This window comes from Scatophagus argus, chromosome 9, assembly GCF_020382885.2.
Source record: "Scatophagus argus isolate fScaArg1 chromosome 9, fScaArg1.pri, whole genome shotgun sequence".
NCBI classification, from domain to species: domain Eukaryota; kingdom Metazoa; phylum Chordata; class Actinopteri; family Scatophagidae; genus Scatophagus; species Scatophagus argus.
In genome coordinates, this window is record NC_058501.1 from 7638440 (window position 1) to 7650487 (window position 12048).

Below are 12048 nucleotides of genomic sequence, written 5' to 3' on the forward strand. Positions count from 1 at the left end.
ATAAACGGGACGATCAGGCTTTCTCTCTTACTTACGTCTTAAGAGTGGTGGAAATAATTTCCACCGCTCATCTCATCGCATCATGGACAGAGTCGGTTGTTTGGAGGGGTGGTTGATGCGGTGGAGAGGATATCACTTGAGAGAGAGGGGAAACAAATAAGACGCAGGCGCATCCAAGCTTCGCCAACAACAGATCAGGTCGATATGAACTAAAATATTTGTCTCTTTATAAAAGGCAAAAAGAGGGAGGAAAACTCCAGGGAGTGATCCGAGGTCTCACAGAAAAGAAAAAAAAATGGAAACGCGGTGGATCCAGGAGCTGTTTCAGACAGTCTCAACTGATAGACAGACGCATCGAGTGGCTTTTCCTGCTACATTTTTACTCCTCCCCTCTCCACAAGCGTCACCCCTGACAGAGGAGCCTACCTGTCAATCTTTTTAATTGTCTTGTTTTCCCCCCTCTCTCTCTCTCCTGCTCCCTTTGCTCTACAAAATCCCAAACCTCCGACAAAGGAAAGGAATCATTTCAGAACTTAACGGCAGATCAACTAAAACCTAACTTATATGAAAATGCTTGGCAAAACACAGCAACTACTACTCCAGAATAAGGCTGTTACAAGTTAGCTGTCACCTTTAGCGAAGAAAAGCGTGGCACTGACAGAGCACGAGTTAGAGGTTCGACTGTCCCACTGGGGGGAGGCAGGGGGGGTCAATGGTCCAATATGTTCAAGTAATTACATTACGTGATTATTCTGAATAGCATCGACGCTTCCACAAGGTGACAGTCAGATGACAAAAGCTGATAACAGTGGTGCGCAAAACGAGCAAGAATACAACGTGAACAACGCACTTCAACGAATAGCTGATGCGGGCTTTGGTTACAGGTGTAACATGTGGACACAAACATGTTTCGGCAAACAGCCTCCTCCAAAATAAAATGCGAATTAAACCAAAGCGCATTTACGCAATACGCCCAGTGGTTGTATTTTGTACACGGTTTTCTGGCTGGGCTATGTGAAAAGATCCGTCGGGGTTGGTGTTGTTTTCGTGGGAGGAAAGCGGTTGAGGATATGTTAGGAGATGGGGATTGATTTGTTTCACCTTACTAGGAAGTGAGTGTTGTGTCCGGGAAGGGGAGGGACTCCAACGACAAGTCTGGGGCGCTGCTGTGCTACTTACAAGGCTGCACCAGCGCAACGTTTTAATCCTAAATACTGGATTCGGTGCTTGTTGTTTATTTTTTTTACTTAAGTAACCCATAGTCCCACTGCAAAGCATCGTGGCTTTTATTTTTAGTGAACAGCGCGTTCTGCCCGGCTCGGCTCGGCCTGCACGCTGTGCATGTGCAGAGGGAAAAGCCTGTAGCGCAGGCTAATGGCAGTCGGGTTCATTACTGTGACAAGCGTACGTCAAGCTGCCCGTGAACTTTGTCACATTTCGGAGTCATGTCCAGCCTGCTGTTGGGGAGAAACGGCAGGAGAGCGATATCGGTAATCGGCGGGGGGCGCAGAGGCACCGACGCACTTTCAGGAGTTCATCTGACTGCACGGCGCTTTATCATAGATATGTCCTACTCAGCGCACTTCATGGATTTTAGAGGTTCCTCCATACCGAGCAGCATGAAAAAGCTGGTCGTAAACAAGCTTAGTCCTCATTTCAGAGAAGCCGTTTCTATGCAAACCGTTGCGGTTCCGACACCCGGAGACGCGGACTTGCTCGTCAGAAATCGGTAAGTTGTTGTTTGGGAAAGGTGGGCACAAACACACTGCTTCCTCTCTGTGCCCTCGGAATAGCAGTAGGTGACCTAAAGCGTGTTCTGAGTCTCTCTGTGGATCATTACTTGATGTCTATCTATCTCAGTAATGTTGAGAAGTTGGGTAAAGGGCTTACCTCGAATCACCCGTGTCCAGCACCTGCGATCATCATCATCATCATCATCATCATCACAAGATGGCAAAATACGTGAGGAATAAGCGCCGTACTGTAATTCCAAGTTCCGCCCTCTCTGCATTTGTCTATCAATCCATCTCGGGATCTCTCTCTCTCTCCCTCTCTCTCTCTCTCTCTCCCTCCCCCCCTCTCTCTCTCTTCTGTCTCTGTCCTCCTGTCTCTCTACGTCACCAAACTGCAAACAGAAAGTCATGCAGGGGGGGCTCAGACTGGCGTCAAGAGATTGAGATGATGGAGACGGAGATGCAGTGTTAGATGGCGCGGGAATTGCAGTATCATTTCTGTCATTCGCAGCAGCAGGGCCCAGCAGTGTGTTCACGGATAGGGAAGAGTAAACACACCTGAAGTCCAGATAGCCCTTTTAGCCCTACCTGGACTCAAGGATTAGTGTAGAACCTGATCATATTAAACCACACTGGCTCATGTAAGGTGGAGAGGGCATAAATGAATGATCTTTTCAATTTCTGATTCTTCTGTTACATTTCCAGATGCACCTCAGGGTTTATTGTGATATATACTGCCAATAAAATGTATATTGTCCATCAGATTGAGTGTAAACTCAGTACATTAGCGTCCTCCGAGACAGTGATCGGTTGCTCGTGAACTAAGACCTTTGACTCTTATGATGGTTTTATTAGTGAGGTGTCACCATCAGGGATCAGTGAAAATTTTACAGAGGAAATAAATATTTCTGTGTGTGTGTTTGTGCAGTTGTGAGGCAATTTGAGAACCACTTGGCCCATATTGCACAATTTGAGCGTAATCCTTACAAATGTGTTGAATGAGGAGAAAGTGAAGATCATGACTTCAGTGTAAGAGGGTATTAATTCACAAAGAAGAAATTAGAGATTTTTTTTCTTTTTTCAAAAGACTCCTCACACTCCACACCCTCACATTTGATCAGTGTGTGCACTAAAATGTAGTAACATAAATAGATACAAATACATGATTGGCACATGAAGAACAGAGATGACATCAGACTGTGGTGTTGTTTTTTATGAAGATTTAAAGCGCTCAGTCCAAAATAATAAATTCTCTTTTACTAATTGTTTAATAAAACAGCGCTCCAAAACCAGTTATTTCCATAAATTTAATCATCAGTTTTTCTGTAAATCAAAAATAGAGGCCTTGAAACTTTAACATTTCTTTTCGTATTTGTGACACCTATCATGTCATTAAATCATGATGCTTTAGGGATTTTAAATTTGCTGAACCTCACCTTGGCGAGATGGTCATTAGGTGAAAAAGTTTTTCTAAGATTTGATTATGACTTTATTGTCATGCATCAGCTCATTTTATTTTGATTAAAATGAAAAGCCTCAGTAGTTTCAGTGATGTGTGACACTGATTGTGTAAAGAAGTCAAACCACGGTGTTTTGTTATGTCATTGTGACCCACCTATAAAGCACAGAAGCATTATCCACAAGCTCAAAGTACACGTGTGACATGCACAGTAATCAGGCACAACATGCCTGCCGCTCTAAAAGACGGTAAATGATTTATTTAAACATTCCCTTCTCGCGTATTTGTTTCCAATATGTTACCAAAGTAAGATGAAAACAGCCGTCTTCGTGTTGAGGCAAGAAGCAACTCTCTAAAATTTTAGAAGTGCAGTTTGTTGTGGGTGTCTGTGAGGACAATGAATCATGACATCATGCAATGTGTTTTGTGATACAAACCTTTCCCTGTCAGTGCAGGACTGTTCTGTTCCAGAGAATAAGGAATCATTGCCAAAACAAACCAGGGTGCTTGTGCCCCGTGCAGACATGTCTAGAGAAGGAAGCTGAAGTCTTGACCTTCAGACAGGAATTGAGGAAATACATGCTTATGTTAATGACCACATACACGTTCCTATATGTTATTGTGAATGTTATGTGTGCTATTGTTCTTAACCTCATAACAGATTTTTTTAACTCACCTTTACTCCACAGTTATTTTTTTTTATCTTTGTATTTCAGTTTTGTGGGAATCAACGCCTCTGATATTAATTACTCGGCAGGACGTTATGACCCCTCTGTGAAGCCCCCCTTCGACGCCGGTTTCGAGGGTATTGGTGAGGTTGTTGGCCTTGGCCTTAGCGCCAGCTCTCGTTACACCGTTGGGGACACTGTGGCCTACTTCGGCAGCGGAGCATTTGCTGAGTACACGGTAGTGCCAGCAAAGGAAAGTGTGCCTGTCCCAGCCGTGAAGCCAGAGTTCCTCACCCTGCTGGTCAGCGGTGCCACAGCCTACATCGCCTTGAAACGTCTGGGTGACCTGGCCAAAGGTGAGACGGTCCTGGTCACGGCGGCTGCTGGAGGAACAGGACAGTTTGCTGTGCAGTTTGCCAAACAGGCCGGTTGTCACGTGATTGGGACCTGTTCGTCCAACGAGAAGGCTGGCTTCCTAAAATCCATCGGCTGTGACCGACCGATCATCTACACAGCAGAAGACCTGGCGCAGACCCTGAGGAAGGAGTACCCGCAAGGCATAGACGTGGTGTATGAGTCAGTTGGAGGCAGCGTCTTAGAAGTCGCAGTGAACAGCTTGGCCAATAAGGGCCGGCTGATCGTGATCGGCTTCATCTCAGGTTACCAGAGCGCATCAGGCATCCCGCCCTTCAGAGGAGGAACACTACCAGTCAAGCTGCTCCAGAAGTCGGCCAGCGTTCGGGGTTTCTTCCTGCCCCACTTCATCAGTGACTACAGGGAGGCTCTAGGTAGCATGATGCAGATGTTTGCCAAGGGGAAGCTTGTGTGTGAGGTGGATGGTGGGGATTTGGCAGAGGAGGGGCGATTCGTCGGCTTGGAGTCAGTCTTCCGGGCTGTGGACTACATGTATTCTGGGAAAAACCTTGGCAAAGTGGTGGTGGATGTGGCACCACCCTCTGTTAGCAATAGCAAGCTGTGATTTAACTGATTGTTAATGCACTAAAAACTCATACTTGAACTCAAATGATTGCTAAGGCAAAAATGTACATTTGTAGGGCTTTGATTTCAATAAAATAATACGATTATTTTTGTAAGATGACTGATAATAGGTAAAGAGTAAGTAAGCAAATATGAGTAAAGATACACAATGCTTTAATGAATAAACATAATTTGCAACTTTATTTTCTGCTATCATGTTTGTTGAAATCCTAAGCAATACAGGGTTTTTATTCCAGCATAATTTCTGTGAGAATTCAGGAGTTCCTCATTTGCAAAACTGAATTTAGCATGAAAAAAAAGAAAATAAATGAATAATTAATTAACTACACATCGGTGGTGATATTGAACAATATTCTGATTAAAAAACTGCAGCCTCTGTAAATTCACCTGGAAGATTTTTTTTCACTCCACCGTTTCTTAATCTTGTGTGCCCACCTTCTGGTGCAAATCCACCTCTGAAATTATTTTAGACCTGCTGCCATAATGTGCTTGCTTTTAGCGCTCTCACACACTTTATCTACCATAAATGTTTTATGATAGACTTCATTGTTTTTCTAATAGGGGCTTACATTAGTATGTGCTTGTCAAAAGTGAATGCTGCTCCAGGTTTGCTTGATATTTCATTGCCTGTTTGTGGCTGACTGAAACAGTATTCACACAATCAATCTTTTCATTCACATGCCCAGAAGCTGCACATAATAAAAAAAAAAAAAAAATTAGTCCAGCTAACCAGGAGTTGGTCTACAAAATGCCATTACTTTTCCCTACTGCAAGTAAAACAAAAATCACTTATAGTGAATGTATTGTGGAATGCCCGTTGACATTTTTTTTTCATTTCCATTTTTTTGTATTCCATCTAGTTTTAGAAACGAGAAACAAAGCAGCACAACAGATGTTAAAAAGTTTCATCACGTGGCAGCTCATTTCTACATAAAACACAAATAATAGACTTAGAGGATTAGTGTTTATTGTAACTGTAAACGCCTCAATGCATTAAAACATTTCAATAACTATATTTTTAAAAATGCATGAAGCAGAAATGTATGTTGAAGCCATCCATGTTGTATTGATGTACTGTATGTAGCGTAAAGCCAGGCTCAGACTACAAGAGTTTCGGGCTGATTTATCTTCTATATCCCCCGTTGACAATCAGAGGAGAAATCGGGGCACGTTTGATGAAAACAGTGTGCACTGTTTTGCTACAGTTTCTGCAATAAACAACATAGTTTCTTGAAATGGTTTGCAGCAGGCTTTGAGGTACATGTGCTCTTGTTTTTTGGGTGTGTCAGTGTCACCCAATCACCAACTATGTGTATATAAACCTTATTAAAAAGGCAGACTAGGCAGTCCGCTCGTGTAGCACATTTGTATATATAGCAGTTAAATTTTGGAAGATCAAGTGAGTACTTTCCAAGCAGAACCACAACGGTCAGTGACAGCAACAAGTTAACGTAGACCTGGAGCAGCTGAGGCCTAGATTTGAGCGAGAAGTACCACTCGGCTGAGATGATAATACGCAGAAATACGTAATATACAAGTTTCATCTGAATTAAATGTGTCAACATTCATACTCTTGATGAAAGAAAATCATCATTGGACGTCTGATTGAAGATTATCAATTTAAGTTTATAAAGAGCTTGTTCTGCAAATGGTTCTTTGGTGAATTATAAGGATGTTCTGGACTTTTTACTTTTCTAATATATAATAAATATATGCAACTTAAATCGACAACTTCTGGTCGGTCCTGTCCACCTTCCAGTTTAAGCTCAACTTCTGGTTTAACCCCAACCATTTTGATTATGGATGTGGACACAGATAATTAGTTGGCTGAACAGATAGAGATAGTGATAGTCGCTCATTTCCACTGGCATTGTTGCCAAGTAACTTAAAAACATTCCAGCTCCTGAGGCTAACGTTAGCAAGCATCCTGCTGTCAACAGACATTAAACTTGACAGTTAAAATCTCACTTCCAGTTTTTGTTAGACAACATACAGCCCCTGTTGTTCCCGACCATTTTCTTATTCACACTCGTTGAGCCCTGTTTTTGTTTTGTCTCAATGCAAAGCATACTACAGCAGGCTGTTGCACCAAGTCTCCATTGGATCCCCATAAGATCATGTGAGATCACATTATGTGCATAGCTCCGTATGGCACGATAACATCCTGTCCTATGTGATGCATCATTATTTTCTAATCTTGCTGTGTTTGCATGTTTGAGATTAGAGAGAAGAACATCTGTGAAGTTTCTCCTTATGTGCCTGATGTAACCCGATTTCAGAATTGGTTAGGATTTTAAAACTCCTGTAGTCTGAGCTGGGCTTAAAACAAACACCTGTTCCTACCTGGCAGGGAGGGTGTAGGGAGGGCTGTAGTGTTCATGCACTGTGAAAATGTTATTTCCTCATCCAGGTGGCCACTCAAAACATAGCCCAGTGTGAAATACATTACAGGTGTGACCCCAGCATGCAAAGCTGCTACCTTCACCAGACGGTGCAGGAAATCAGAGACACACCAGGCCAAGACCATTTTGAACCCACAGTGTAGTGCAGTGCAGTGCAGTAAGTCAGAGCAAAACTGAGTCTTTGACGTAGAGATTAGTCACTTTTCAGATTTAGTTACAGTGATTTCCACTATCTACCAATGATATCTTACACACGCACTGTGTGTTTTCATTAGCAGTAGTTATCCAAACAGAAACAGTCTCACTTTTCAGTGTGTTTTATTACCTTTCCCCTTAGTTCCCCTGCAGTCTCTTTAGACAGGCACAGCACTGGGCAGTGTCTTTTCCTGTTAGTCTTTTCCTGAGTGAGGCTTCTGAAAAGCGCATTGAGTTTAACAGAACAGGCAGTGATCGTTAAATTATTGCTTTCAACTCTGTAACACCACTGTTTGGTCAGGCGTTACGATGCAAAAGCAAGTACTTACATGCCAGCCACGTGAGAAACACGCTGATGCACACATGGATGTTTAGAAAAATTTAGCTTGCTTGAGTACTGTGTGCATCCATGATGCACAGCGAAGAGGAGGAGGCCAGGTTTAGCATCTCTTCAATTACCAGGAGAGGCCTCGTCTCGGCGTCCTCCAGGGCCTACCTGTACCTCTGCTGATTAGTGAGCAGTCACAGCCCCAATTAGAGAACACAGGAACCTGGAGAGACAACACTCTTTATTTAATTGGATTGTGTTGCAGTCAGAGGCCGCTAACTGGCAACGTACTGAAGCAACTTGGAACCGTGGAGCGTAAACAAGACATTAAAGATAGAGCAAGTCTTCAGAAGCAGTGACAGACTTGTCTGATGCTACTTTTCTTCTTTTGAGGAATTATGTGTCTGTTATTTTAGTCAAGGGTTATTGTAGTATTTCTCTTCAGAATGGGTCATTAACAGATTAGTCAGATACTTCACATGTTTTTGCAAATGAACTAAGTTTAGCCTTTTTAACCTGGTGTAAATGAGAGTTTTAAATGCAGTGTATAAATTATAACGTCACATAAGTATGGATGGATTGCACAGAACAGAAAGTAAGGCAAATGTGCTGGTTTTCATTTGTGTATTTTATTGCCTTGTAAATGCTCATTTTATGGTTAATGCAACTTAATGATTACCAACAAATGAGTGCTGTTCAGAAAGGTCAAAAAATTGATGATTTTCTGAGATTAGCTGATATTTGTGTCACAAATGAGAATAATTTACACATTCTTTCAAATGGAAAGCCAAAAAAATTAAAACACACCAGTATAATAAGGGTTTCACAGCTGTAGCCTCCTGATAAGACCAGACCAAGTAGCTTATGGTAGCAAATGAAGGATAAGTACTGCTATATAAGTGACATTGCTGTGTCAGTCTATTTGTAATACTGTTTCACAATGTCCACAGTGGCAGCTGCTCATTAAAGGTTAAATACTCTCATTTTAAAATGAAAATGAAAATTTGATCTTTATATCAGTCACTTAAAAAACAACAACACAAAAAGTCTTGGAACTTCTCAAAATCACAATTTTTTGAGGGTTTCCAAATCATTTAAATGTTCAATCCAAGACCACAGCACAGAGGTGGTTTTCATTGTTGCACTGAAACAGTTACATTCTCAAAAGGTCTCTCTCTCTGTCCACTTGCCCACTAAACCCTCTTTTTCTCCTCACTGGAACATGTGGTACAGAACAAAGACATCACCCTCATAGTGTGGGATGATAGTCTACCTCCAGGCGCCTAAGGGACACTGGCTGCTTGGTGCTGCCAGGATCCAGACAGTCCAGTTTCTTTCTCTGCAAGTCAGTCAGACCCCCTCAACTCCCCAACTCCCCGAGCCCCCGTCACTCCTACCTCCGCCTAATTACCAAACCTAAAACCCCACTCGACTAATTAGCCACAGCAGACCCAAGAACTGTGAGTAAAGGTAAAGAGATGGCTTCATTCAGGAGAGCGTGTGTTAATGTGTGTGTGTGTGTGTGTGTGTGTGTGTGTGTTAAAGACAGGGAGAGTGAAAGAAAGAGACAAGAAGAAAGGGAAATGGAATATTCAAGCCTCCTTTAGCGAGCACATCTCTACAGCCAATTAAAGTCATTTATTAAACTCTTTGCGAAACCTGAGTTGTGCATGACAGAATGATAGGGGAATGTGTTTGTTTGTGGCTGTGCATGTGTTTCTGGATATGAAGATGTGCATGGGGGCCGCAGGCGCACACACACACACACACATACACACACGTCCACATGTGTCTCAGTATGGCTGGCAATCTGTCGGCTTTTCTGTCTATCAACGGCGCGAGAGCTCAGTGGGACATAAATTACAATATGCAGCAGAACCACTTGTGTAAGTCTCAATGAAGGGGAGGAATAACTTTCTTAATCAAGTTCCCCTGATTAATTGTAATAAAGGTGTCATCCGTAAATGTGTCCTCCTGATTGAGTAATTCGGGGCCAGAGACAGTAAGCACATCCCTGGTGATTGGGGGGTTGGACAGAGTGTGTGTGTGGAGGTTTGTGTGTGGAGGACATACTGAGACACAAATAGCTCCTGGGCACACTGGCAGCCTTCGCACAACTGACAGTTATGAAATACAATTATCAGTGTGATCTGCTTAAGAATTCATCAGCGGCTTCACCGGCCAGTAAAGACGTTCATAGAGAGTCGGAAAGAGACGGAGAGAGAGGGAGGGGTGACACAGGAGGAGAGAAGGCCTTGCTGATTAAATGAGATTTTTATTTTGTCCAGCAGATTGTTCACATTATGTTACACTGTTGTGAGAGGATTATCTTTTCTTTTGTTTTCCCCTGTTCGAATCACCTGTGACAAACTCATTAAAAGACTGATCGTTATGACATATTGCAGTGACTCAGTAAGCACTGATTTGCAGCTCAAAAGACATTTTGAAGTGTAGACTAAAAGCAAGCTCAATTTGGCTGGAAGCTGAGAGGTTTTTAGATTTCCACATTAGCGGCTCCCAAACCTTCTGACCGGTGGTCCTTTAAAAAGGAAAAGTTTTCCTGGGAGCCCTTGTCACACACTGCATATATGTCTTAGCAGTTCAAGAAAATACTGAGGCTGTTTCTCTGTAACTACAAGTAATTGCTTTAGCTGATTTTTTTTTCAGATGGACATCAAAATGTAAGATAGTTAATTAATCATGTAAGCAAATATTCAAACATATCAAACATTTGCTGATTTCAGCTTCTGAAATATAAAGATTTGCTACTTTTCTCTGACACTGATAATTGTAAATGAAGAATCTTTGGGTTTTGGGCTGCTGCACCATCAAAATAAGCAATCTGAAGACATCATTTTGCTCTGGTAAAGTTTCTGACATTATGTAGATTACATGATTAATAAATTAATTGAAAAAGTTATTGACAGATCAATCAGTAATGAAAATGATCCTTGCAGCGCTAATCATGACCCCTCATATTTTTCTGGCAGCACATTAACGGGGTTTTAAGCCCTGTCTTGGGAAATACTGGTGTTGGTTGCATATTGCAAATGTTTCAGTAGCACTGGTATCAGTATATTTCAAACAAAAGAAAAATTGGCATTTAAATCCTATTAAAACAATGGTTATATGCAAACTACATGTGTGACTTAATAACCAAATTCAGCGTAGTTTGAGCCTACACATCTTGGCACCTTTTGTTTTGCAAATCACTGACTCAGTACTCACTGCAGTAGGAACCATCCAGGCATGTAGATTAAACCACTGTAAGCCAGCCAGTATTTGACAGATGAAAATTTGCAAGTAGATGTGGCCAAGTTCAAAAGCAAACCAAATAAGGGCATGATTTTAAAACAGTGATTTCAACAGCATGATATAAAAATAATTATATTAGAACAGCTCATGTCTACCACCATGAACACACTATGATAAAACTTTACTCTAGGTCGTTGCAATATTTACTGAATAAAACATCAAAACAAGCACTAAGATTTCTATTTGACAGATAAAATCACAGTGAGCAACATTCATCATCTCTACATTAACCCTTTAGGGCACCTTTTGAGGCCTCTGGAGGGCAGTGAGGGTCCCTTACTGTGTCTGTTAAGATGTAGATATATATTCAGGTGAACGGCAAGGGCACAATTCAACATCTCAGGATTAATGACAACATCATCGCCATTGCCATCGCTGACCAGCCCCATATTTCCATTGGCTGGATAAAGAGAAGAGGGTAGACGATGATGGGAGGAGGGTGTGAGCATCCTGGCAGGATGACGGACAGGTCCTCAGTCCATCTCCCCCAGGTCCCCCCGTCCTCATTCTTTAGTAGCCCGGGCTGGTTAGCAAGGCAGTGTCTCTGCGGCCAAGGACACAGGGGTGTCAGCAATGCGTCTGGGTAACATCGTTCATCAGGCCGCATCGGTAATGGGTAGCTCTCTGTGACAGTGGTCATCAGGACACAAAAGCAAAAGGGCCCATAAACATCACATGACAGATGGCTGGGAGGACAGCTTCGGACGGTGAGGGAGGGATGGAGAGCGAAAGATGAAGTGAGACAGAGAGAGAAGGAGAAGGACAGAGGTGGAAGAGAGATCTCAGGCTGGATTGTTAAGTCTTATGAAAAGTCTCAAGTGCTGGATGGTTTATGAATGCTCATGTTCAGTGTCAGCTGTGAAGGGAAAAACTGGAAATCGCAGGGGAAATAGTTTGCAACAGATGTCCAACAAAAATATTGGAAGCCAGTACTGCAGCAAATCAGCTG

At 42.4% G+C, this 12048-nt stretch overlaps 2 protein-coding genes across 3 annotated transcripts in view; one reads left to right on the forward strand and one right to left on the reverse strand.

Moving 5' to 3' along the window:
* The window catches only part of LOC124064365 (teashirt homolog 1-like), a 35561-nt gene extending 33534 nt beyond the window's left edge, over positions 1-2027 (reverse strand). The window contains exon 1 of one of the 2 annotated variants that reach the window (XM_046398763.1): positions 1891-2027. The gene's annotated coding sequence lies outside the window, so the exon portion shown is untranslated. Of the gene's footprint in view, positions 1-35; positions 951-1890 lie in introns of those variants that run through there. The other variant, XM_046398762.1, reaches the window with a different exon arrangement.
* LOC124064366 (prostaglandin reductase 3-like) lies at positions 1135-5039 on the forward strand. The gene is made up of 2 exons (XM_046398764.1): positions 1135-1729; positions 3909-5039. Exons 1-2 carry the CDS (start codon positions 1446-1448, stop codon positions 4837-4839), a joined length of 1215 nt encoding a protein of 404 aa, XP_046254720.1. The 5' UTR covers positions 1135-1445; the 3' UTR covers positions 4840-5039.
* Positions 5040-12048: the final 7009 nt, after the last annotated feature.

Bases quoted from the DNA above. Each gene is read 5' to 3' on its own strand.
- LOC124064366 (XM_046398764.1), top strand. From the start codon at position 1,446: ATGTCCAGCCTGCTGTTGGGGAGAAACGGCAGGAGAGCGATATCGGTA. The intron at 1,730-3,908 runs GTAAGTTGTTGT...TTTGTATTTCAG, and splicing joins GACTTGCTCGTCAGAAATCG to TTTTGTGGGAATCAACGCCT.